The following is a 25,667-nucleotide window of genomic DNA, read 5'->3' as shown; positions in this document are numbered from 1 at the left end:
AGCATTACTTGATATACTAAGACAGTTAAATGAAGCTATTACTGAGCATGCTCACAGCCCTGCTCATTACTCATTTAATCTCTAAATCAAGGTTATAACTGTGTGAAGTTAGCCTCAAGAGGACTCCAGATCTTCAGGAAGGTTCTTCCCAATGTATTCCTGTGGTTTCTGTAGAGAGAACCTATTAACTCTGTAATTCATTTTGACAACATAATATCTCAGCATGTAGTAAGTATATCTTATCTCTATACTCCAGATTCATCTCTAACCTATATTTTCTAAAGCTCTACTTTTATCCAATAGCCCTCTTTAACACACAATTCTATTCTTAGGTAGAAGCTGAAGCATTCTTGGAGGGCTTACCTCCTAAGCAGGGTTGCATTGGTTCTATTTGAAACCCTAGGATGAAATGGGTACTTTGGGAAGGGAAGGCCAGGTAGCTTGTAGGTGACTCTACAACCTCATTCTAATGTTCATTTTAGGTGACACCTTGGAGGGTGTTTTTGAACAAGAAGAATATATTTAAATTCGTAAACTCCAAATAAAACAGATTGTTCTCCACAATATGGGTGGGACTCATCCAAAGGTTTAAGGCTTGAACAAGATAGAAAGACAGTACTCTCTGAGCAAGACGGGGGCCCTGTCAAACAGATGACTTTGGTCTTGATATGCACCACTGGCTCTACTGGGGTGAAAAGCCTGCCAGCCTTTGGAATGGAGCTGGAACAGGGCTGCCCAGGGTCTTGAGCCTCACTAGCCTCCACAATCACATAAGCTAACTCATGTTACTAGAGTTCTTTCCTTATATACACACATACTATGAGTGTCACTTCTCTGCAGAGCCTTAACACTTCCATGAATGTCTTGTCCAAGCTGGACATCCACATGCGCATTCTTAGTATCAAGTGAATCAGCGTTTCCGAGGTGAAGGAGCTTGTTCAGGATGTGAAGCAAAGGCCCTGAGATTTTGTGAATAATTCAGCCTTTTGTCCTATTTTTGTAGGTAACCCTAAAACCAGAGTTCCTCATCTCCCATTCTCATCAATTAATACATTTAAAAGGTGCACAGAAAATTTACATCACAAAAGTTCAAAAGGTCTATTAGCTATGGATACTGCTCATCCACCTTAATACCTTTCTTAAATTTCTCAGACTAAATCAGTTTATGAGTCATTATGACAATCATCCAATAAAACAAAATAATTTAGCATTAGGACATGTCTGTTCTCAAGGTGTTTACCATCCCATGACAGATTGACAGATCAAATCATGCCAGAGAATTTCAAGACTTAAGTTAATGATACATTATTGGCATGGCAGAGACCCGAGATGTAAATTTTTTAAAATTAAAAGTTTAACATGAAGGCTTTAATAGCCCCAAATGGTACCACAGACAGAGCACAGGCGTAAGGATATATTTAAAAAAGAAAACATTTGAAAGGAGACTCTATGCTTTTTGAATTTACTTGGAAAACTCTCATCAGAAAATAATTCCATTTGTAATTGGAAATTGGGGCAACAGGCATATGTAGAGTTTGTCTTTGGTTAAGGTGACCGAATTGTCATTTGCTCGGGCGTGCTGTCATGGCCACACAGGGCCGTGGTGGGGACTGGGCTGGACGGCTCATATGGTTCTTGGTGGGCTAAATCCAATATTTATAGCCCATGCTGCTTCCCCACCTTAGAGATGGAGCAGTTCAGGGTTAATCATCAATGTTCTCACTAGAACGGACTACACATTTTGAAAGAACATCCCTATCTTTATAGTTTATAGTGTCATTTCCTATCTCAGGCTGTCTTAAGCATTAACAGACGTAGTTTCTATATGAAATCATTACATTTTCCAAAAAGTTCTATGGTACTGAGATTCTAACAAAAAAGCAGTGGTCTTTACCCAAGGGTTACACTGCAAAACACTTCCCCCATCTGGCATGTACCTTGTAACTATTGCATGGCTTGGTTATAGCTATACAGAAATATACACAAACCCACGCACTCACACACAAACCATTCACCACCCATTATTTACCTAATGACATCTTGAGTTACACAACATACACTGTTTAAAGTTAACAGAGATTTGTTTCATCATATGTTTTAGTACATTCTGTTTTAGGTTCAATTTCATAATAAACTGGGATTTATTTTAGTGTACAGTGAGAAAAAAGAAATCCCACTTTTTAAAGTGAATGGCCGATTGTTTTAAACATTAAGACACCATACTTGACTGCCATTTTGAAATACTACCTCTCACATGTATACACACAGCAGGTGTCTATTTCTTTCATCGCTAACATGTAACAATATCATGTTATTTCAATATGTTAGCTTTACATCACTTTTGGCCATAATTATTGTCCTTTAAAATAGTATAAATTCACTTTTATGCCCATGGTATTCTATACAATCAATTTGTTCGAGTTCCCTCCCCTTTCAGCTCACGCTCCATCCCCCGACACACACCACTGTGATTCTTATTAGCTGCCTCCAAACTACTGACTTGAGAAAACAAAAATTAGGACTGTGAATTTTTTACAGCTCATATAACTTTTGAACATAAAAACATTCTCAAGGTTTCCTGATTTTTCTTGGAGGTCTGATTTGCCATCCACCTTTGTAATTATGAAATATTTGACAATAACACTCTATTTGTATGCTTATTAGGTTCAAAGTTGTTTACAAATGTATAAAGAAAAATCAAACCTGTTGGTAATTATGATATTCACACTCCTCATAGTCATACGTTTTCTTTTTTCCCTTTGGTCTACTTAATGTGACCATTTTTGTAAAACATATATGAGCATCATCCAGGTGGATATGGTTCTATTAAATTTTCTTTCTCTTGACAAGTTTTAGGAATAACGTGTCTTACGCTATGTTCGATGAATAAGAGGACCTAACTGTTAGAATGACCACCTGATGATACTACATGTTAAAGAAACACTCTCTGTCTCTTCCCCCTGCAGTCCATCTACACCAAATGGTACTTTCAGAGACAGTCTTGGTAATTCCCTATGTTAGTACTGCCAGCTAGAACTCAACTTCTTCATCTGCCTTCAGTCTGTATTAGGGTCTGTCTTGTAAACAGGACACAACCAGATCTGCATTTTAATCTACCCAGCGGGTGCTTATTTTTATTAAAAAATACTACCCCTTAGAATATGCTATAATAAATATAATACTTATAAGACTCATTAAGACCACTAGTGTAGTTAAATTACTAACATATTTTATTGTCCCTGATGATGATACCTTCTTATTTTGATGCTCCCTTTCCTATTTTTTCTGTGCCTAAATCAAGTTTTTCTTTTTTCTTTTTCTTTTTCTTTTTTCCCCACTTTGTACCCACTTACAGCACTTCACACCTCGTGAAGTCCTTTATGTGTACACCATACAAGGCTCACCAAATCGAGGTCCCACTTATTATGCAGGTAAATAGAAAACCAATCTAATCTCCCCTCCCCTTTTTATTATTTAATCATTGTCTGACAAGAATAATCATGAAATAGTCTATGCCTGGGATAAAAGCTGTAAGTCATCTGATGATAAGACTACTCCCACTCTGGAATTTGATAAACTTATGTAATATCTACATGGGCCAGGACAAGGGAGGACAAGTGCACTTCATATTTAATCAGTACTTAGTTAGTTCCATTTATTTCTCAAAAATCTCTGCATTCTACGAAAGACAAAGCTCTTACCGTGTCTTTGGAAATCTGCATCTGACTGGGCTCAGCATTCTAGAAGAATTGAAGAAAAACATAAATACAGACTGACTAAAGCCACCTTCAACACACAGGGACACAAAGCTTTACTTAAAAAAAAAACTTTTGCTGGTTTCTAAAATCCACAACCTATAGAAAAGGTAATTATATTCTGGCTGAGGCATAACTCTGCCTTCCAAACATTCACTCATAAACATATTTTCTTGGGTGGATGTTGTGTTTTAAGACATTTTTCTAGATGTAAGTTGTTACTTGCTCAATCATATACATTGTCGATTTATCATAGGGAGAAAAACAAATCTCATCTGGCTTTTCTATTTGCAGCAAGCACTGTGGCTAATGTGTTAATTTTCGCAACTAAATCTAAGCTAGAAGGTACACTGTAATTTGATAGCTAGACCAGATAATAAGTGTGAACCACAAGGGTTATACTTTTAAAATATGACATATGTTTTAAGTATGATTTTTTTCATGTATTACAGAGTAGCTTTACTTACACAGATCATCACAAGGTTGATTTATTTTTAAATATACATAGTGATAAAAAGTATTTCATTTTAGACACCAAATAAACATAGAGGCACCCCAAACAGAGGAAAAAAGTTTGGTAATTGGATTCCAAGTAGAATGTAAACGCTCCCTTCAAGTTGTCAGAATGTTTCTTCTGAATCTCCACAAGGAGCTGCAGTACACGACCCCTGAACTGGTGGCCTCCTGGCTCGCTCCTTGAGGAAAAGCACCCGAGCAATAGATTACATACCCAAGAGAACACAAAAGCAGGCAGTGGAAGGGGCAAACAGAAGCCTAAAAGATAAAAATTGGACAAGACGAGCCCAAATAACCGTGAGTGGGCTCGGTGTTGGCTCTGCCTCAGGAAAGGTGGAGGAAGGGCCATGTCTCAGCATGGCAATCCAGAAATGCTGTTGCCCAAGTTCACACGTACTAAGGAAGCATGAACACTGTACCACATCATATCTCCATCTTGGCTTTGTTCTACATGCTAATTTACAACTCAATAAATATCTCCAGATTTAGAATCAGGTGGCATTTTAAGCACAGAATTGGTTAACAGTGTATGTGCATGTTAGGGGGAGGGGACAATGCCTTAAACCTTTTAAAACAGAAGTTAAGCACATTTTATAATTTTTCAAAATCTACTTAAAAGTGTTCAGTTTTCACCTTTATCAAAATCTGAGCCTGACCAGGCGGTGGTGCAGTAGATAGAGCGTCGATTAGGATGCGGAGGACCCAGGTTTGAGACTCCGAGGTCACCAGCTTGAGCGCGGGCTCATCTGGTTTGAGCAAAGCTCACCAGCTTGACTCAAGGTCGCTGGCTCAATCCTCATGGTCAAGGACATATGAGAAAGCAATCAATGAACAACTAAGGTGTCGCAACAAAAAACAAATGATTGATGCTTCTCATCTCTCTCCGTTTCTGTCTGTCTGTCCCTGTCTGTCCCTCTCTCTGACTTTCTCTCTGCCTCTGTAAAAACAATAAAATAAATAAATGTTTAAAAAAAAATCTGAAATTTCCACAAAAATCACAGAGAGCTATATATGTGTTAGTAACTATGGGATGGGATGTTCTCAAAACTCAAATTTATTTAGCTTATCATAAAAAGAACATCTTATTCACCAGGACACTCATCTTTGAAGTATGAGTTTAAGAGATTTAGGGCTATCAGGCAAATGTGGGACCAGTGGCCCTAAAACCTTGCCCCACTAGTGTATACAAACTGGTTTTCTTAAAATAAAGCTAAAGGCTAGCTGAAAGAGATGTCAAATGTTGTACAATGACCCAAACCAGAATCTGGTTTGAAATATTTAAAATACCACTGACACTTGAAGGAAAACTTTTTTCACTACATCAAAAGAGAATGGTGATTCCTCCAATTACATTGTTTTTATACATAAATGAAACATAGCACTTTTTGCAGAAAAGCACATAGAACTATGTCAATGTAATATACCTATTTCCTTTGCACCGATATTAGACAAATATGCCTATCTAATATTTAGATGCATTGATAAACGCATAAAAAGTGAAAAACTGTTTATAAACGAATGCCTTTCCATTTGACTTACAACATTCAAAATAATGACATATATTGGTAACTAATGGCCATGTAGGTTACTGCCACTCTGATCTTTTTATTTTCAATAACAATATTTAATAAGGAATTCCTTTTCATACAAAAAAGCAAGCATCTTTACTTCGCTGAGGGACACAGGCTATGAAAATCTGCAACGGGCAGAGGTGTCCCTCACGTGTAGTAGGGAAGGTGGCATGCTTTCAATGGTAGCCTTTGAAATGACAGTCTTAAAATAATTGCTGTCTCTGTATTCACTCAACCCATCTGAAATCACTCAGTGCTCCACATGTACTGTTCTAAAAGAAACCCCGCTCTCTGATTTTTAAACACCCCTACACTCCATGTGGTAGGTATCTATTTCCATCACTGAGTAAAGATAAGAGAAGAACGCTTGTATTAAGTGAAGGCTGAAAGACATTTAAATATAAAAATCACTTGGGCAATGTCTCAGTAGACACTGGCCTTCAAGGAGTCCGTCCCAGACGCATGTGCATCAGAAGCCTTTCAGCTGCTCTAAATGTACACACCAATTCCCGTGGGTGGAAGGCATCTTCTTGGCGAAAGACCAGGAGGTTCACAGTGCCCTCCATCTTGGTGCTTCTCAGCAGGGACACGACTTGCTCCTGGGACTTGCCGGCTAAATCCACTCCATTTACCTAAAACAAATAAGAAGTTTTCAGCTGAGACCATGTGCCAACAGATACCAGAAGAAAAGATATTCATTCTAGAACTGAACCTGTCAGCTAAAGAACATCACTCATTCCATAGTACAGTCTACATGATCTGGTAACCACTAGGCGGTTGTGGCAAACAGAGAAATGCAGATCAGGTACCTAGCAGTGAGATAGGAAGGAGGAAATCTTTCAGTACTTATCAATAAACCAATAGCTGCAGCCATCAGAGCAATAGAAAGAAACAAGTGATAAACAAATAGAGCTAAATTGCCAAGTTAGCACAAAATTGGCTAGCTCGGAACTGATTCCGTGATGGCCTTGTGTGGCACAGTTGTCTTACACCAAAATAAAAAAGTGCCTTTTATACAATGAGATGGAAAAATATTCCTTGTTCTTGGATAGGAAGAATAAATATAATCAAAATGGCCATATTACCCAAAGCAATATACAAATTGAATGCAATTCCCATCAAAATCCCTATGAGATTTTTTAAAGAAATGGAACAAAAAATCCTCAGATTTATATGGAACTATAAAAAACCCCGAATAGCCAAAACAATCCTAAGGAAAAAGAATGAAGCTGGGGGCATTACAATACCTGACTTTAAACTATATTATAGGGCCACGATAATCAAAACAGCATGGTATTGACAAAAAAATAGACACTCAGACCAATGGAACAGAATAGAAAGCCCAGAAATAAAACCACATATATATGGTCAAATAATCTTTGATAAAGGGGCCAACAACACACAATGGAGAAAAGAAAGCCTCTTCAACAAATGGTGTTGGGAAAACTGGAAAGCCACATGCAAAAGAATGAAACTCGACTACAGCCTGTCCCCGTGTACTAAAATTAATTCAAAATGGATCAAAGACCTAAATATAAGACCTGAAACAATAAAGTACATAGAAGAAGACATAGGTACTAAAATCATGGACCTGGGTTTTAAAGAACATTTTATGAACTTGACTCCAATGGCAAGAGAAGTGAAGGCAAAGATAAATGAATGGGACTACATCAGAATTAAAAGTTTTTGCTCAGCAAGAGAAACTGATATCAAAATAAACAGACAGCCAGCTATATGGGAACTGATATTTTCAAACGACAGCTCAGATAAGGGCCTAATATCCAAAATTTACAAAGAACTCATAAAACTCAACAACAAACAAAAAAACAATCCAATAAAAAAATGGGAAGAGGACATGAACAGACACTTCTCCCAGGAAAAGATACAAATGGCCAACAGATATATGAAAAGATGCTCAGCTTCATTAGTTATTAGAGAAATGCAAATCAAAACTACAATGAGATACCACCTCACTCCTGTTAGATTAGCTATTATCAACAAGACGGGTAATAGCAAATGTTGGAGAGGCTGTGGAGAAAAAGGAACCCTCATTCACTGTTGGTGGGACTGTAAAGTAGTACAAGCATTATGGAGGAAAGTATGGTGGTTCCTCAAAAAACTGCAAATAGAACTACCTTATGACCCAGCAATCCCTCTACTGGGTATATACCCCAAAACCTCAGAAACATTGATACGTGAAGACACATGTAGCCCCATGTTCATTGCAGCACTGTTCACAGTGGCCAAGACATGGAAACAACCAAAAAGCCCTTCAATAGAAGACTGGATAAAGAAGATGTGGCACATATACACTATGGAATACTACTCAGCCATAAGAAATGATGACATCAGATCATTTACAGCAAAATGGTGGGATCTTGATAACATTATAAGGAGTGAAATAAGTAAATCAGAAAAAAACAAGAACTACATGAATCCATACATTGGTGGAACATAAAAATGAGACTAAGAGACATGGACAAGAGTGTGGTGGTTACCAAGGGTGGGGGGGGGAGGGAGGACATGGGAGGGAGGGAGGGAGAGAGTTAGGGGGAGGGGGAGGGGCACAGAGAACTAGATAGAGGGTGACGGAGGACAATCTGACTTTGGGCGAGGGGTTTGCAAAATAATTTGATGACAAAATAACCTAGACATGTTTTCTTTGAATATATGTACCCTGATTTATTAATGTCATCCCATTACCATTAATAAAAATTTATTAAAAAAAAAAAGTGCCTTTTATAGGAGGAAGTAAAAAATACACTGAAATATATTTTGGTATAAATATTTTAACTTTCAGTGAAGTTTTACTAAAAATTATGAAAATAAGCTTTTTATCCCAAAAAAGGCTAGCATTAAAGAAGAATATCTACAAAGTAATCATAATATTTGGGGGGCAATAGCAGTATTTCACATCTTTATATTTTTCAATATTTTAAGAGAATTCTGCCAAAGTAAAACACTGGAAATAACCAATTTCTGGGAATTGAATAATTTTTATTTTGCACAAAATAAAGAAACTATCAGAAAGCACCATATATTTAACAGAAATGAGAGTAGAATTTGCTTTTAAAAAATACTCTATCTTATTTTCTTTAGACCAAAATAACATTCTATTCAAGGCAATTAATTTTATTTAAGTATATTTAAACTGTGATAGCAACATCTTCCTGGAGTCAGAAAGTGTTTTGGAACCTTCCCCCTCTAAAAACCAGCTTACTGCCATGGCCGGTTGGCTCAGCGGTAGAGCGTCGGCCTAGCATGCGGAGGACCCGGGTTCGATTCCCAGCCAGGGCACAAAGGAGAAGCGCCCATTTGCTTCTCCACCCCTCCGCCGCGCTTTCCTCTCTGTCTCTCTCTTCCCCTCCTGCAGCCAAGGCTCCATTGGAGCAAAGATGGCCCGGGCGCTGGGGATGGCTCTGTGGCCTCTGCCTCAGGCGCTAGAGTGGCTCTGGTCGCAACATGGCGACGCCCAGGATGGGCAGAGCATCGCCCCCTGGTGGGCAGAGCGTCGCCCCTCGTGGGCGTGCTGGGTGGATTCTGGTCGGGCGCATGCGGGAGTCTGTCTGACTGTCTCTCCCTGTTTCCAGCTTCAGAAAAAAAAGAAAAAAAAAAGAAAAAAAAACCCAGCTTACTCTGCTCAACACACTACTATTACAGGCTCACAGAAAACAGAGAAAAAACAACAAGTTAAAAGGAAGCAAAAAAAATTCTAAATAATAAAAATGTCTCTTGATCTTTTTTTCTGTATGCTTCCAGATATACAGACACCCAGAAAACACAACACACAGAATTACTGATACTATATAAATACAACTATAAATACTAGATAATTAGATTTAAAACATAGAAAATGTAGTTTCAATTTTAAGAGAAAGCTAATAGCTATAGAAAATAAAACCTAACTGAAAAAATACAGGTTGCAGGCCCTTCCTATTGCTAAAAAAAAAAAAAAAAAAAAAAAAAAAGTCTTTGTAATGTGTTGAAAGTAAAGCAAATGTGATAAAAGACTCAAAAATAAAGTAAGGACCTTTATAAGGAAAGAGGTTGGAGGGGCAGATTGAAGGAGAGAAGGAGGTCTGGGACAGAAGACACATTTGGGGGCGGGGGATTACTTAGAGGTAATGACTCAAGTCCCAGCTGAGACTCTTACTAAATAAAACAAGCTACAAATACAAATTTGGAATAATACTACAGTTGGCTCTTGAACAACATGGGTTGAAACTGCACAAGTCCACTTATATATAGATTTTTTTGAATAAATAAGCATAGTACTATAAATGTAATTTTAATTCCTTATGGTTTTTTAATAACATTTTCTTTTGCCCAGCTTACTTTCTTAGAAGAATCTAGTATAGAATACATATAACATGAAATAAATGTGTGTTGATCAACTGTTGGTTATTAGTAAGGCATCACTTACCAATCAACAACAGTAGGTACTAGCAGGTGGGTTTGTGGGGAGTCAAAAGTTATACTCAGGTTTTCGGCTGCAGGGATGTCCGAGTCGTCAAGGGTCAACTGTGCAAAATATCTACCCAAAGGATAAGTGGTCCTCTTTAGAAACAACACCTTAAATATAATTTGTACTGAAACCTTTCTTTTTTATTCAGCCTCTTCTATCTGTGTCCATTAAAAACTGGTGACACGTGAACAAGACAAAAAGGAAAGAATCAAGTAATCTGGCCCAAATGTAAACATGAAAAAAAAATAGGAAGTTACTCCTTTGCTCTATTACTTTTCAAGAAATCTTTACAGGAGCTCAATCTAAAGAGTTCAGAATTACATGTGAAAATACAATTAAAGAAAAAAGGATAATGTTATAAAAATGCACTTTAACATTAGAATTTGAATACTAGGTAATAATTAGACTTGTTGCTAAAAATACCGACAGTCTATGTTTTCTGAAGAAAACAGTAAAAAATAACAGCTAATAAAGTATACCTTTACTCACTTTTTCTACCCTTTATTTCTTTATGCACAAACATTCAGGCAAACAAGAAATTTTGGAAAACAGTTCTTGACTTTTGACATTTGATTTTTTTATGTCTCCATTCATTTTCCATGCAGCCATTTGAAAGTTCCCTTGTTCCTCTCATTAAGATACAATGTTTCCCTTAATTCACTAGTCTCTTTGCAGTTTACACAAGTAGATAACATTACTAGATTGCCAGACATAAATTTAAAGCCACCCAGAAATATAACCTAATGGACATCATTACAGAATGACAAAATGTTATGTCACCTCTTCAACAAAACATCTCAGTAAAAACTGAGTACATTAAACAAAGAAAAAGGTGTTTCTCATCCAAAAACACGGGAAAATACAAAAGTAAAGCACAAATACGTTGTTCTGTGATGCATGCTTCTGCTAAATGTTAAGTTTCATATTTCATAAAGATATTTTTTAAAGTAGCCATTCACCAAATACGGACCTTCTGACACAGAGAAGTACTCGCTCACCTCTACAAGCCGATCCCCTGCCTTCAGTCGGCCATCTTGGATGGCAGCACCCCGTGGGAGGATGTTTTTCACATAAATTGGAGCTGAGCCGCCTATGGTGACGTCTCTGGAAGTGATGCTAAATCCTAACCCTTCTGTACCTAAATAGATAGGAGAGGAAAAAAGAGTCAATAAAATGATTAGTCTCGATGTTCACTAATGTATTCTAGAGAAACCATTGGTTATGATGCTGTACACCAAGTTGGCCTACATTCCCTTTAATATTTTAAAAGCTGTAACAGATTCCCCCCCACAATAAACTGAATTCTGAAATGGTTTACATATCAAAATTCATTATTTTGAGAAGAAATAACTATCTAAAGAGATGGAAGGATATACAAATATGGTTCGCTAAGTGTTTTTAAGTTGGTCTACACCTTTGATTGTGAAAATAAACTCAATTTCTTTAGGCAAAAACATAACAAAAAAACTTGCATTAAAACACACAGTATGTCAAAGAGCACATACTATTGTGGAATAATGGTATCTAGATTTGATAGGCAGGAGGTGCAGAGGAAGAAACATGTTCAGGGAGATGAAAAAGAAATTTTTTAATCTGCCCAAGCTATAATTACTCACAGCAAGTTACAAACAGAAGGAACACTATTGTATGTGCCTGGTTCTCTTCTAACTCACCTCAATATGACCAGGGACAAACCCATCATAGATCACAGCTATAAAGTGTGAGAATCATCATACCATATTTACAAGTAATGAACCTAATGAGGCATTTAACAGTTCCTGTGCTGATGTGTATAATTTAAATTCTAAGTTCTTTGGTAGCTTTCTTGACAGGCACTCTTATAAGCTTAATACAGTATAGGAAAAGGTTGTATGTCTCTGGAACCAACACACAATAAGCCAAAATGAGCGGGGGGGGGGGGGGGATGTGAAGGTAATGATAAATCACGGAACTTTTATAAAAATATTAGGTTCCATGTCAGTTAAAATGATATTAGGACAGATACTTGCTCATTATAGGATCAAAAGATTAATAAAGGTAAAAAGTTTTTATATAATTTATTTTATATAATTTATTCATTTGATGCAGCACTGAGCACAAAATTATCAGCAAGAACACAGTCTATAAGTAAACACATATGGGCAAATAAACATGAATGAAAAAGTTAATTCAAGAAGATACAAAGTAAAAGTGAAGAAAACACCCAATAATTATACCTACAACAAAACCTAATGTAAATATGCTCAATTTCGAACAAGACATTCACTTACTGCAAGTCTAAAGTCACGTTCCTATGCCTGGACTGTTCATTTCTTGTAGTTTGTGCTGAAGACATGAATGGCTGGCATATTGTCTATATGAAATTTCCCTAATTATTCTGCTGGGACTATCCCATATAAGTTACTGAACCTTAATACTACTAAAATATCAGCTTAAGTAACCCTTAAATCTATAAGCTAAAAGTTCAGGCAATGACGTTTAAAAGAAAGACAAATAGATATCAATTTTAATTTAGCAACGCCAACAAAATATTTTTCACTAACAAACAGATCACTGATCTTCTCTTCTGACTTTATTAAAAAACTAACTTCTACAAAAGAACAGGGAGGGTATTTATTTGAGAATGCCAAAATGGCAATAAATATTAAGAAATTATACTTATGGAAGCAAGTCTTAGGGGCTATAAGGCTTCTTTTTTTTAAGTATTTAAAACTGATCTCAGCTTACAAAAAGCTTCTGTCAAAGCATGTCAGGTCACTTTGAACTGAGTTAAAAGTTTAACATTGACCTACCCTAGGTTTTTGATGTACCTCATTAAAAATGTTAACTGTAACAATACTGGTAAAAAGATTAACTGTTAATTAACTATAATGAAAGCTTGTTCAAGTCTCATACAGCCATTATTTAAATAGCTGTATTTAGTACTAATCAGAGACAATCAGCATTCTTCACTCTTATTTATCATAAACTATTTTTTGTGTAAAATATTTGTAAGTATTGGCAAGAATAAAAAGGTACTTTCTGCTTTTGTCATACAGTCTCACACTAAATTGAAATCAAGGTAAAGTTATGAAGTGCTATCACATTTAGATGACTCGAGATCAGAAAAAAATGTTTAAAAGAAATCATTGTTTCTAGATTTCTTGGGTTGACTGAGCACATTCTTTCTAAATTAGCTTGTAAAGAATGTAACCATAGCTCTTTAAATGCTATAAATACAAAACTTAGTTTCTTTATTCAAAAGATGATTCTTTTAATGGCAAATATAATTTCACTTTTAAAAGTTATTGTACATTATGTTGCTAAAATAGAACTGTGTCGAAAATTAGTATGAAATAAATATGCTTGCAGGAATATAACAAGGCAAAGATACGATGAACCAATATCTTCATGACAATGATCAAGTAAAATATTTTTCCTTTGTTGAGAGACCCCAAGCAGAATTCTATCTTTCATACAACTGAATTTGTGCTTTTCAATGTGCTTTTGGCGTAAAAACTAGGGCTTGTCACTCGAGTAGAGAAACAGCAAGTCAGAGGATCTGCTGTTTCTCATTTAGGAATTAACGGAGCTAGGAGGGATTTATGCTGATAGGACTTCGTGTTTGTAATGGTTTCAAAAGTGGAGTAAAGCTGTCAATTCCACATCATGTCAACCAAGTATTTGGAGCTTAAAAGCCAGTAACTAGAAATAAAGAATTTGTGGTTCACGTAATGTTCAATGAAGGAACATGATTTAGAAAGGAAATGGGAATCTCAAGGCTTTACAAGCTTGTAAACTTGACCCCAAATGGGAAGGAAAATTGTCTACATGTCAAGATTTGGAATGTTCTAGAGGAAACTCCGGCCAGCAGGAGCCACGTGAGCAAACTCACCTCTCAGGTTCATCTCTGTCTAACCGCAGGAACTGGTTGAGCTCATAAAAAGAGAAATAGCCTTAACATGACACACCGTTTTGAAAGGCAAAATTTAAAAACCTATCAAACCAATCAACTCAGACCAATGACTGACAGCAAAAGTGTACCTCAGGACAGCGGCTGGAAACCAGGGAGCCAAGTCTAGCCCCTGCTCCGAGTCATGGGGAAGGCCAAAAGGAAAAAGCGTGCTTCCTCTATTCACAAGGACCCATGAGCTATGGGATGGGGCTACTCAAAGACCTAAGCTGATATGAGGGACATGTAATAAAGAATTAGCAAGGCCTATTATAACCCTGTCTCCTTAAGGAAAGCATGAAAATATTCTGGAATGGTGGCGTAGCTTCTCATTCTACCACATACCGCCAACAGTGCCAAAGGAATCAATCACATCCTATCACCCTGATGCCAGGGCTGCAATGGAGGAACTCTCTGAAGTCCATCAAGTGGGCTGACCAACACCATCAAATCCTCACTATCGCTTCAGGTTTGAACGTGACATTCTAAAATCGTTCTTCTTCATTGTTAAGTTGGGTTTTTTTTAATTGATTTTAGAGAGGAAGAGACAGACAAACAGACAGAAATATTGGTCTGATTCTTATATGTGCCCTGACTGGGGATGGAACCAGCAACCTCTGTGTATCAGGACAACGCTCTAACCAACTGAGCTATCTGGCCAGGGCCATTGTTAAAAATTTTGCTGCAGTAGTAACTGCTACCTCCTTCACACAAACTTTTTTTTAAAACCTTCTCCTCCAAACATTTGAAATTTCCATACAGCAAAATAAATCTGAAAAGCATAAAAATACATTTTAAATACTCTCTTAAAGAAAGGTCCTAACATCACTTCCTTCACATTTTAGGTGAGTGGGCTGAGTTTCAGAGAGAATACCATCAGACAAAAACAAGAGAGGGTGTACCTTTCTTCAGCTGGATATTCAGCCTCTTGCCTATTTTTTTGTTGTAGCCGCTGCTCACATTTGTACCGAGCACGCTCTGTGGGGCGGGGGCTGGAGCTGTGGGTGGCTTCCCGGAGGGCTGGCTGCTCTGAGGTAGTCGTGGGTGGGCGTCGCCCTGCTGCTCCGCTGGATGGGGCGGATGGGGCGCTCTCGGGGCAGTGGGCAGCCGGGCACCGCTCCCACCCCTGTTGTCACCATACTGGCTGTCGGGGCTGACACGGCTCAGGTAGTAGTTGTTCTTCTCGCTCTGGGACAGTTGTTCGTACTGCTCTTTCTTCGCTGCCGGGACGACGTGGAACCAAATGATGGGTGTGCGCATGGCCTGACGGAACATGTGCTGGGCCCTGGGTGGGAGACGAGTGGGAAACAGAAAATGGAGACTGGCAGACGAGAAGGCATCATGAGCTTCACTAAGTACACTCGTTAAGCAATGAGAAATGACACACTCTGGGGAAGCTGAAAAACGGCCTTCTGATAGTGCACAAGTCACGGTTTGCGAGCCCTTACAGAAGCAGAGCCGTATTTCTGACAGGAATTTCTCATGCTTTAAGTGAAAATGACAAAATTATCTCAACTACAGATAAAATCCAGTTCTCTGAACTATAAATCGTGAAATGATAGCTTCAAGAACAATGGAGATATTATCATTTCAATGTGAATAGAAATATAACCACCTCCACAAAAGTATAACGTTATCCAGTAGCACTTTAAAAAATTTTACAGTATTTGCTTACAGGGAGACCACTTGACTTTTTAAAGACATGGATCTAATCACAAAGATACTTAAAAACCACATGATGTATTAGCAAAATTAATTCAAGTCTGTGTGTTCAAAAATCCCCAAAACAATGCGTCCTCAACAACAGAGTTGTTGTTGTCAGGAGCCGCAGGCCCGGTGCTGCTCCGTGACCAACCTGGGAAGCCACCCCATCTCACACCAATCCCCCAGTCCTTGTGATGTCTGCCTACTCGTGCCTTGTTTTATAAGAACTAGACCACTTTACCTTCAGTGGAGTAAAAGCACCTGAATCAGGATAAATAAAATCTGAGGAGACCACAACACTGTGGCTCAAAGGAGCTCGGTCTGCTTATTTGTACTGAGAGGCAATACGTGGGACAAACCTGGACATGGGATGTTAGAGCACAAGACAAACGCGGCCCTGGTTAATGCTGCAAAAGCAGGGGGCGGGGCAGAAACGCCAGAGCAAATGGGGCCCGTCATATTTTCTGACGAACTCTACCAGTCAGAGGGTGTTTTAAAGTGTGGTTGAATGGTAGTGATTAGAGTTGGAAGAACTGTTAAAAGCTCCCTAAGGGCAGATGACATTCCATGGCCAGTACAGAGATAGAGACCACGAACGTGGCACAGGAAGTGTTCCCGTGGTCTGTGTGCCGCCGCACCCGGAGCGCCGAGCGCTGCGAGGCCGCCCGCTCACACTTACTGTTCAAATCTCCTGTTGCGAAGGTCACCATCGTTAATCCGCACGATGCAGTCATTCTCGTGAAAAAGGTTTTCTTGCTCAGCCTTCCCACCTTTCTCCAACCGTTTTACTAACAACCCCAGCGTTCTGGAATATCAAGAATGCAAATCACTGCACGTGTGACATTTCCACCGAGTACTGTACCGCTGCTTCAAGGCTGGTATGATATCTATAGAGACCTCCCAATAAAGGGGCATGTTAAAGTACTACTTGTACATCTTAAAATTAACACCACGGAAAAGCTAGGACAGTATCAATAATGTGGGGAAAGGAGCCCTTTCAAAAAAATTTAACAGATCGTTTCTGACTTGCCAGTAGTATGTTTCTGAAACAAATGGCAGACTTCTCTCTAAGCTTACTTTGAGTAGTGAGTTTTTTTCATGCTCGCTGACCGCCATGAGTGACTTTTTTATAAAAAAAAGGAATTAGTTCCAGTTACAGTTTTATTAACTTAAAATTCTGTTTGTTTGATAACCAATTTATGGAAATAGGAAGAACATACATTTGCCTTTTTTTAATGTTGCCTTACATATTTTTAAAATAGAAATTTTTGTACGATCGTACTCTGGATGGTCAGGAGGCACGAGGACGTACATGAATGTTTGTACTACCCAAAGGGTTAGACATGTTTCACATAGCGCTGGCCTGGGGTTCAGTGAGCATCACAGTGTGGAGCACGGGTGGGCACGGGCGTGGGCACAGGTCTGGTGGTTTTCTGTGTTCACCCAGCTCCATCTCACATGACAGTAAATGGAAGGAGAGACACCCTCAGCCCATGGTCCAGTGGAGAAGCAAAATGAAAAGGATTTAAAAAGGAACTAGGCTCTGCTCTTGGCATCTGAATTTGAGAGTGCCTAATATTCCGAATTTCAAAACTCATTTGATCTGCCTAACGGAAGTAATGTGTTGCCATCCCTCTCATTGGGGGAAAAAAAAACAACAAAACAGAAAAAAACCAGTAACAGGCTCAAATCATGCCACATATTCATCTTTTGCACGTGGACTGAAACTTCAGGTTGGAGAAAAGCCTCGATGAACTTGGAGAGGCCGACATGAATGGGAGCAAAGGAAAACTTCATGTGTGCTTGGACTAGAACACAGACCATCTGACTGACCGCGGGCCTGGCCAGCCCCCGAGCAGACATGCCTGTGAGCCCAGTACAGGAACAGGAGCCTGCACCTCGTTCCAATGCTGTGCTGTATGTGAAGGTTAGCATAGTCTGTAGCATAATCACATTAAAATTTTTATGAACTTATTTTTGGCTTGTCCAAAGTTTGTATTTTCAGGAGGCAGGAGGAGGTGAAGGAGTGTACAGGAGAGAAAAATGGTGGTGGATGGAGACTTGACTTGGGGGTGGGGGTGGAGTGGTAAACGTACAATATAGTATCCAGATGATGTGTTAAAGAATTGTGCAGAAGAAACCAGTATCATTTTATTAAAACCAGTTTCACCCCAATAAATTCAAGAAAAAGAAAAAAAAATAAGCCTAACATTTAGAGGGGAAAAATGCCCATGGCCTTGGGCATATAACATATAACTAAATTAAAATAAAGTGAATTGTGGCAAAGGTCCTTTTTTGCTTATTTTGCCATTGCTTAATCTTGGATAGAGCATTGGCTCAGCATTCAGATGTCCCAGGGGTTGGATCCCCGGTCAGGGCACACAAGAGAAGCGACCATCTGCTTATCCAACTCCTGCTCCCCCTCCTTCCCACAGCCAGTGGTTCGATTGGTTCGAATGTTGGCCCGGGGCACTGAGGATGATTCAGTTGATTCGAGCATGGGCCCCAGATGGAGGTTGCCGGGTGGATCACGGTCAGGGTGCAGGTAGGAGTCTGTCTCTGTATCTTCCCCTATTGTCACTTATTAATTAAAAAAGGGGGAGGGGAATGCCCATATCAATACAATTTAGAATCCTGCATAAAGACACCATCAATTGCAATAGCCTATATATCTTTCCCAATAGCCTAAAATTTGCAGTACCCTATACATTCTATGTGATCCAGGAGACCAATACCCAAATAGTCCCTTCTTCTTTTTCAGTCATTGTTGCTATCTGCTCTGTGGTCATTTATCTCACCACTCCCCCCACCCCCGTCAGTGTCCTTGACAGACACCCCTTATCTCTACTATTGCACTGTAAGCTCTTGGAAGATACAGAGCATGATATTCAGCAATACATGCGCAAGCCCTTAGCCAGTAGGGAGGTCTGGATAAATGATAAGGGAATGCATGGATGACCAAGTGTTGCTGAGGGAAATGAGCCTTCGATTCTAACTAGCTTTTGGCAAAAGAATACAAATGAAATGACATTGAGACTCTGATCATGGTTTGTTTGTTTTTTAATGAAAGTTATCATTTATACCCAAATATATATAATTGAATGGAAATAAAGTATATTGTGGCAAAGGTCCTTTTCTTGCTTATTTTGCCATTGCTTAATCTTGTTTCTTTTGTGAATATTTACAGTTCTCGTTTAATATCATTCTATTTTTTATTATTAAATACAGTAAAGAGGCATTGTACCTGACTAGGGCCAAGTCCACCCACTTGCAAGAATAATAAGAGGAGATAATATTGAAAACGCCATTAGCATCTACTAGCATTGAGTCTAAAAATCTAGTGACTGATAAAAACAATATTCTGTAATTTTTAGTTCCGTACTATCATACATTGGTACTAAATACATATAAAATGTCTCTGAGCTCAAGGTAAGAATAAAGCAACTGAACTGTCTAAGTCTGCATCGGAAAGAAAGATATTTCAGAATATGTCACACCGATAATGAAGTCATTGGTAAAATGCCACCATATCCACAACCTACCCTCCTATGCTACTCTATTGTTTAAGTTGTTTCTACGTGCAGCTAAACAATGCTCTACCAGAGGAATCCAATGAAGATATTTCTATGAGCCTGCTGAATGGGACAAAAAGTTTTGAGAAATCAAATCAAGTCAAGGTCACTGATAATAGTGGAACAAGTAAAAGACATGTGGCCACTTTACCAGCAAAGGAGATGGTGACTCAGCCTCCCATGAACAGTAATGACATAGCCTGCACTCAGTCCCCGCAGCCAAAATAAACACAATCGAGAGCTGCTCTATTAATCAGTCACTAATGGGTGAAAGCAGCATTGCAGCATTTCTGCAACCTAAAGTGACTCAACAGAATATTTTTAGAGAAATATATATATATATATATATATATACTGTATAAATATATAATAGACTGTTTCATAGAAATTATTTAGCAGTTAAATAATACCAGTCATTTAAATTTATAAATTTATCCCTGAAAGATCCTTCAAGTATTTATGACAGTTTAAAATAATGTCTTTTGGAAATCTTTAATTTAACTCTACAAGGAGCATCAATATTTTTCAGGTGAATAGGTCTAAGGATCCATATTCATCTAGGTAATCATGTGACTTTTCATACTTACTGTTTTCTTTCTGGGAATCACTCTACAATGATAATTCAGAGTAAGAAAAGCATGACATGCTTCATGTATTGAATGGCTTGTCTATAAGCCCTCATATATTGCCACAGGCATCAATAGTCCTAATATATAAAAAAATGCTACAAATCATGAATAAATAAACTACCACACTTAAATAAAATATAATTGAAGTTCATTAAATGAGGTTTTTAGAATCCAACATTGTTAAAATAGTCAAAAAAAATCACAGAATCCTTTTTCTCAGCACTGGAGACAAGAGAACTGATGGGGGGAGGGGAGTGGGAAAGAAGAGGAAGAATTTCACCCTGAACTACAGGGCAAGTAATTAGGGAATCAATGAACAGACTGAATTTAGAAGTTAGTAGCCTGCTGATTTCCTAGTGCTTGACCTCACTGTTAGAATAATTCTGAAAAAGAATGGATTAATTTAAAAGTGCAGTGATACAATCTGCAAAATTATCTCATTTGCTTCACTAGGTGAAAATATTACAAGAAGGAGTGGGAATGAACTATCAAAATAAAAAAAAACTTTACAAGAAAACTGCACTGATAATGTTAACAGCCAGACAGAGAATGAAAAGTGCCCTCTGAATGGAAATCAACAAGAAGTAATCACAGATCCTTTCGTTTTCCTGGAAAATGTGTGTGTGCAAAGCAGACGTATTTCCATACCCTCTACATTCAATTTAAAGGCACCTCAAATGGTACAGATCATGAAGAGCAATTAAAGTTAACATGCCACAAATTCAACCAGCAACTAGAACTTGCTCTGAAGTACAGAATGGAGATAATAAAATTAGGAACATGTGACATGCCCATGTGCTGAAAAAGAGGAGTATTTCACCTTGGCAAGTAACAGAATTCCTTCTTAGGAACAACCACTGTCCATCAGAAGAAACCACTTGGCAAAAAATAAAAGAGGGGAACAGAGTGAGCTCCGCGTTGAAGGAAACAGTTCAGGAGCAGAACCAGCCACCAGACGGGCTGGGCTGACAGACACGGGAGACAAGCATAGTGCCCCAATTACTGGGGCAGAGCAGACTCGGGAAGATGTGTCCACGGGGTTTTGGGTTGTGTGAAACACAACCCTACTGACCTCCCGTTTGAATCTAATGAAAATCCGATGTGGTACATGTACACGGTTCACAGAAATTAGAGATTTCAAAATGAATGTGAAGCGATTAAAAAAAAAGTAATTGATTTTTTTTTTAATTAAACAAGAACATCAGAAAGCAAATGACAGGTCAAAGAAAGTTGTTTGATTATGCAGATGAGATGCAAAACCAACTTCTATTTCATTGGTGAAAACGCACTGTACAAAAGGCTGAAAGCACTGGAGTATCTGCACGTACCCTGATCCCCTCATTTTTGTGGGCAGGTTATTTGTGAACCAAATGATTATTTTTTTCCTGTAAAACTAAACATCCCCAAACATACTCCTCTTCTATGGTGCTCTATATCTTTTTCACAACTGGGGGTAATTACTATATCCAACATGCACAAATCTCAATTCTGAATAACATTCCTTAAAATACCTGCAAATATACATATTTATTTTAAGACTTTCCTTGTAAATTTTGAATAATGTTTCTAAAAAAAATAAAAAAGAAGATACCAAAATAGAAAAAAAGAAAAAAAAAAAAGGACCGAGTCACAGAAAGCAAGCATCTTTGTACTTGATATTGGATGCATAATTAGAAATTTAACTGCTGAGATTATATTAAGGATGGCACCGCTACATTTTTACAAAGTTCATTAGCCTAATTACATACTTAATTAAAACAAACTCAGCCACACATGTTAACATTTTCAATTTTAAGTATAAGTTTACAACCAATGCTAAAACTGAAAATAAGTAATGCATGTTTTATTGACATCTAAATTGGCTGAGCAAGTCTGAGTTTTGCTTTGTTAATGCAAATTCCCACAACTGCCACCCAGCGATATGGAAATGATCACAATTCATCTTAATCAAAGCTGACACAGGGTAAACACCATGACTGTGGTGAAGTCAGAGCTGGGACGGACAGACCCTATGCCAGCAACGCATACCAAATAAGAACATACCAAAGAGGAGCAGTGGGCAAGTACCTACTATTGACCCCTGGGAACCAATCACAGCCCTTGTCTCAGCCGACACAAACAGGAAAAAAAGTTTAAAGGAATTCCAAGTTAAAATAAAATCTTGAATTTTTCTTAAAAGTCTTTAATTGATGAGGTGTAATAGAACAAAAAATGGTAAACAAAAAAATAGAGAATTTCTTCAGATTTAAGGCAGGATTGAGTGGCTCTATACTATTACACCTAAAGAAACAAGATTAAACTTACTGTAAAATACACCTGTTCTCTCAAAAACAAATTCATTTATCACGATCCTTGTTGGGCAAATAAGTTTGTAAAATCTGTAATTTTGGGGTTTGCTCAATTTTATTATTAAAAATGGCCATTGACCATGTAATTGTGTTGCCCAGGTGATACTGTTAATTACCTTCATGCTTGAGAAGGGGCTTGGTTATGCTAATGTGTGCTGGAGGAGGGACTGTCAGGCCAAAAAGTTTTAAAAGGAGGAGACTGAAGGCCATTTTGTGAAGAGGCCAGGTGGCTGCAAAGGAAGCAGGCGGCATGATGGCAGGTGCCGAAGGGGAACAGGCGAGGGGCTCTGTGAGCTCTGTTGAGAACTGGTGGGGCCTTTGATTCTAAAAAACTCGGAAAAGATTCTCCTGGTTGTGGAACAGGAGAATGTATGAATGGGTTTTGGTGCCCGTGGGTTTGTTTTTACTCACTGGCCGAGTGCAAAGCTAGAAATAAAGCAAATAGCTCACCATTTCCTGGCTCCATTGTTTCATTACCATCTATCCAAATCTAATGTGAACCTGCACGGGCCAGGCAGCCGTGACGGCCCTGACTACTGACTTACAGTCCTTTAACAGAACAAACAAGTCTGCAGCTGAGAATGTACAATCGAAAACTTTCAGATAAAAGGCATCAGATTTAGAAAATAAAGGTAAATTATTTTTTTCTAAAGTAATTAAATTAAAATTGAGTGCTCGAGTTCAAAAGTATATTTTTTCTTTTAAAGACAATATTCAATTTTAAAACTCTACAGTGAACTGAAACATACACACCTCAAATAGAGCTTTCTTTAACAACCAAGCTAGTACCATAAAATCCAAATTGGCTGTATTCTTTATTAACAGAGGCACCCAACTAACTAAACAAGTGCATATTGGGATTCTCAAATTGATGATGAAACATTAAAAACTCCTATCAGATTCATGAGAGAAGAGAAAAATGATCACTTTCTACTATTATATATACTAATAAGCACCTTCCTAGAAAGCCATACCACAAAGCATTAAGGAGTGAATTTTAAGGCCCATACAGGAAGATAAAAAGAAGACAAGAATGTTTTTTTTTCTTTTTAAATTAAATTTACTGCTTGACCAGGTGGTGGTGCAGTGGTCTGGGACGCTGAAGACCCAGGTTCAAAACCCTGACGTCACTGGCTTGAGCACAGGCTCACCAGCTTGAGTGTGGTGTTGCCAATTTGAGTGTGGGATCATAGACATGGCCCTATGGTCACTGGATTGAAGCTCAAAGTCACTGACTTGGAGCCCCCTGTCAAGGCACATATGAGAAGCAATCAATGAATAACTAAGGTGCTGCAACTATGAATTGTTGCTTCTCATCTCTCCCTTCCTGTTTGTCGCTGTCTGTCCCTCTCTTTCTTTCTCTCTCTCTAAAAAAAAATAAATAAATTACTTAAATTTACTAAATTGACAACGGTTAATAAGAGTACATTGGTTTCAAGTGTACAAGTCTATGATAGGTCACCCATATCACAGAATATATGATATCTACATGTCCAATACAGCAGTGGTCCCCAACCTTTTTTGGGCCACAAACTGGTTTAATGTCAGAAAATATTTTCACAGACCAGCCTTTAGGGTGGGACGGATAAATCACAAAATAAAATTATGTGACCAGCCTAAAAACTGTGGTATTTTTAAATATAATTGTCGAACTTATGAGACAAACAACAAGAGTGAGTCTTAGACAGATGTAACAGAGGGAATCTGGTCATTTTTTAAAAATAAAACATCATTCAGACTTAAATATAAATAAAATGGAAATAATGTAAGTTATTTATTCTTTCTCTGTGAACCAGTACCAAATGGCCCACGGACCGGTACTGGTCCACGGCCCGGGGGTTGGGGACCACTGCAATACATGGTGACTGAAGAAGATCTGACATTGGGTGGCGAGTACTTAAAGTATCATTGTTATTTGCTAACCCTACCAGGTATTTTCCCTGTGTTTTATAACTCCATGCATTTTCTTATTTATACCACACAAAGTCATAGAACTGTTTCATCCTGCAGGTCCAAGGGTAAGTGACGCTAACTTACCAGGCCACACTTACTAAAACTACAGAGCCAGCTTCCATCCAAAATAATGTGACCTGTTTCTAACAACCCTTCCACCAACGACATGAAAACTCGGTCTGTGATCAAGTCAGAAATGGACTGACCCCAAAAAGTAAAACATTTTTAACTTAAAATTCTGAAAAGAAATTTACATTTGTTCTTTGATATGCTATATAAAGAGCAAAAACTAATAAAGTCTAGATTAGAGGAGCTAAGAGTTCAAACTAAGAATAATTAATGACTAAACTTAGGAGTCAGTCATGTTCAATTTAGGACAGGGAGCGACACGCAGATTTTCACTGAATAATTCAGTAAATGAGTATGGACTTCTTGATACCTTCAAAACAGATTTGTAACTATTTCTATAGACAGGTTAGCTAAATATTTTATAAAATCTTTAGTTTTCATTTGAAAGAAAAAATATTCATTACATATATCTGATGCAGAAAATAAACATTCATATTTATTTCAACCATTTTCTGTATTAATCTGATAACATGAATACATATTTTCCAGTAAGGTCTCTTTTATTTCAACTTGAATCTTGAACATTATAAAATATTATTTTAGTTACATGATTTTTTTTCAGCTAGGATGGCAGAATTTATAGATAGTAATGTAAGGAAATCAAACCAGGAAAAAATAGTCATGAAAAATAAATTTAATGCAGAAATTTAAAAAGTTTGGCATTGACCCTCTGCCTAATACTCTAAATACCAAATTGAAGATAAATGGTTGAAAAGATCTTTTGAGATAACAAAAATTAATCAGACTAATCAAAAGAATTTATAAAAATTAAGATGAGAAGTAATTAAGATGCTAGCACGAGCAGGTAGATAGCTAAAACCACACGCACCCATACATACCTTCACATGCATACACACATGTATGTTACCGCTCTTACCAAGGGCTGTTTCCCTATTTAAAAACTTTACATTTTTCCTTAAGTCTCATGACTTTCAATCAGATATTAGGAAGAAGAGTTCTGTGAGTGCTTATTACTATCAGAGGATGTTAAATAAAGTTGTTTTTTCTATTTCCTTTAGAATTAGGGGTATATGCCCTGGCCGACTGGCTCAGTGGTAGAGCACTGATCCAGAGTGTGGACGTCCTGGGCTCGA

The 25,667-nt window shown here is 37.9% G+C and overlaps 1 protein-coding gene across 9 annotated transcripts in view; it reads right to left on the bottom strand.

Annotated features, from left to right (window-relative positions):
* The window catches only part of PARD3 (par-3 family cell polarity regulator), a 733,297-nt gene that overhangs the window by 320,237 nt on the left and 387,393 nt on the right, over positions 1 to 25,667 (bottom strand). For all 9 annotated transcript variants that reach the window (XM_066281087.1, XM_066281085.1, XM_066281090.1 and 6 more), the window contains exons 8-12: positions 16,622 to 16,747; positions 15,141 to 15,523; positions 11,306 to 11,445; positions 6,346 to 6,474; positions 3,702 to 3,740 (exon numbers count right to left, since the gene is read on the bottom strand). In XM_066281087.1, coding sequence (XP_066137184.1) covers positions 3,702 to 3,740; positions 6,346 to 6,474; positions 11,306 to 11,445; positions 15,141 to 15,523; positions 16,622 to 16,747 — 817 coding nt within the window. The remainder of the gene's footprint in view (positions 1 to 3,701; positions 3,741 to 6,345; positions 6,475 to 11,305; positions 11,446 to 15,140; positions 15,524 to 16,621; positions 16,748 to 25,667) is intronic.

The sequence above is a fragment of the Saccopteryx bilineata genome, chromosome 5 (assembly GCF_036850765.1).
Source record: "Saccopteryx bilineata isolate mSacBil1 chromosome 5, mSacBil1_pri_phased_curated, whole genome shotgun sequence".
Classification (NCBI taxonomy): Eukaryota; Metazoa; Chordata; class Mammalia; order Chiroptera; family Emballonuridae; genus Saccopteryx; species Saccopteryx bilineata.
This window is presented reverse-complemented; position numbering and strand designations above follow the sequence as displayed.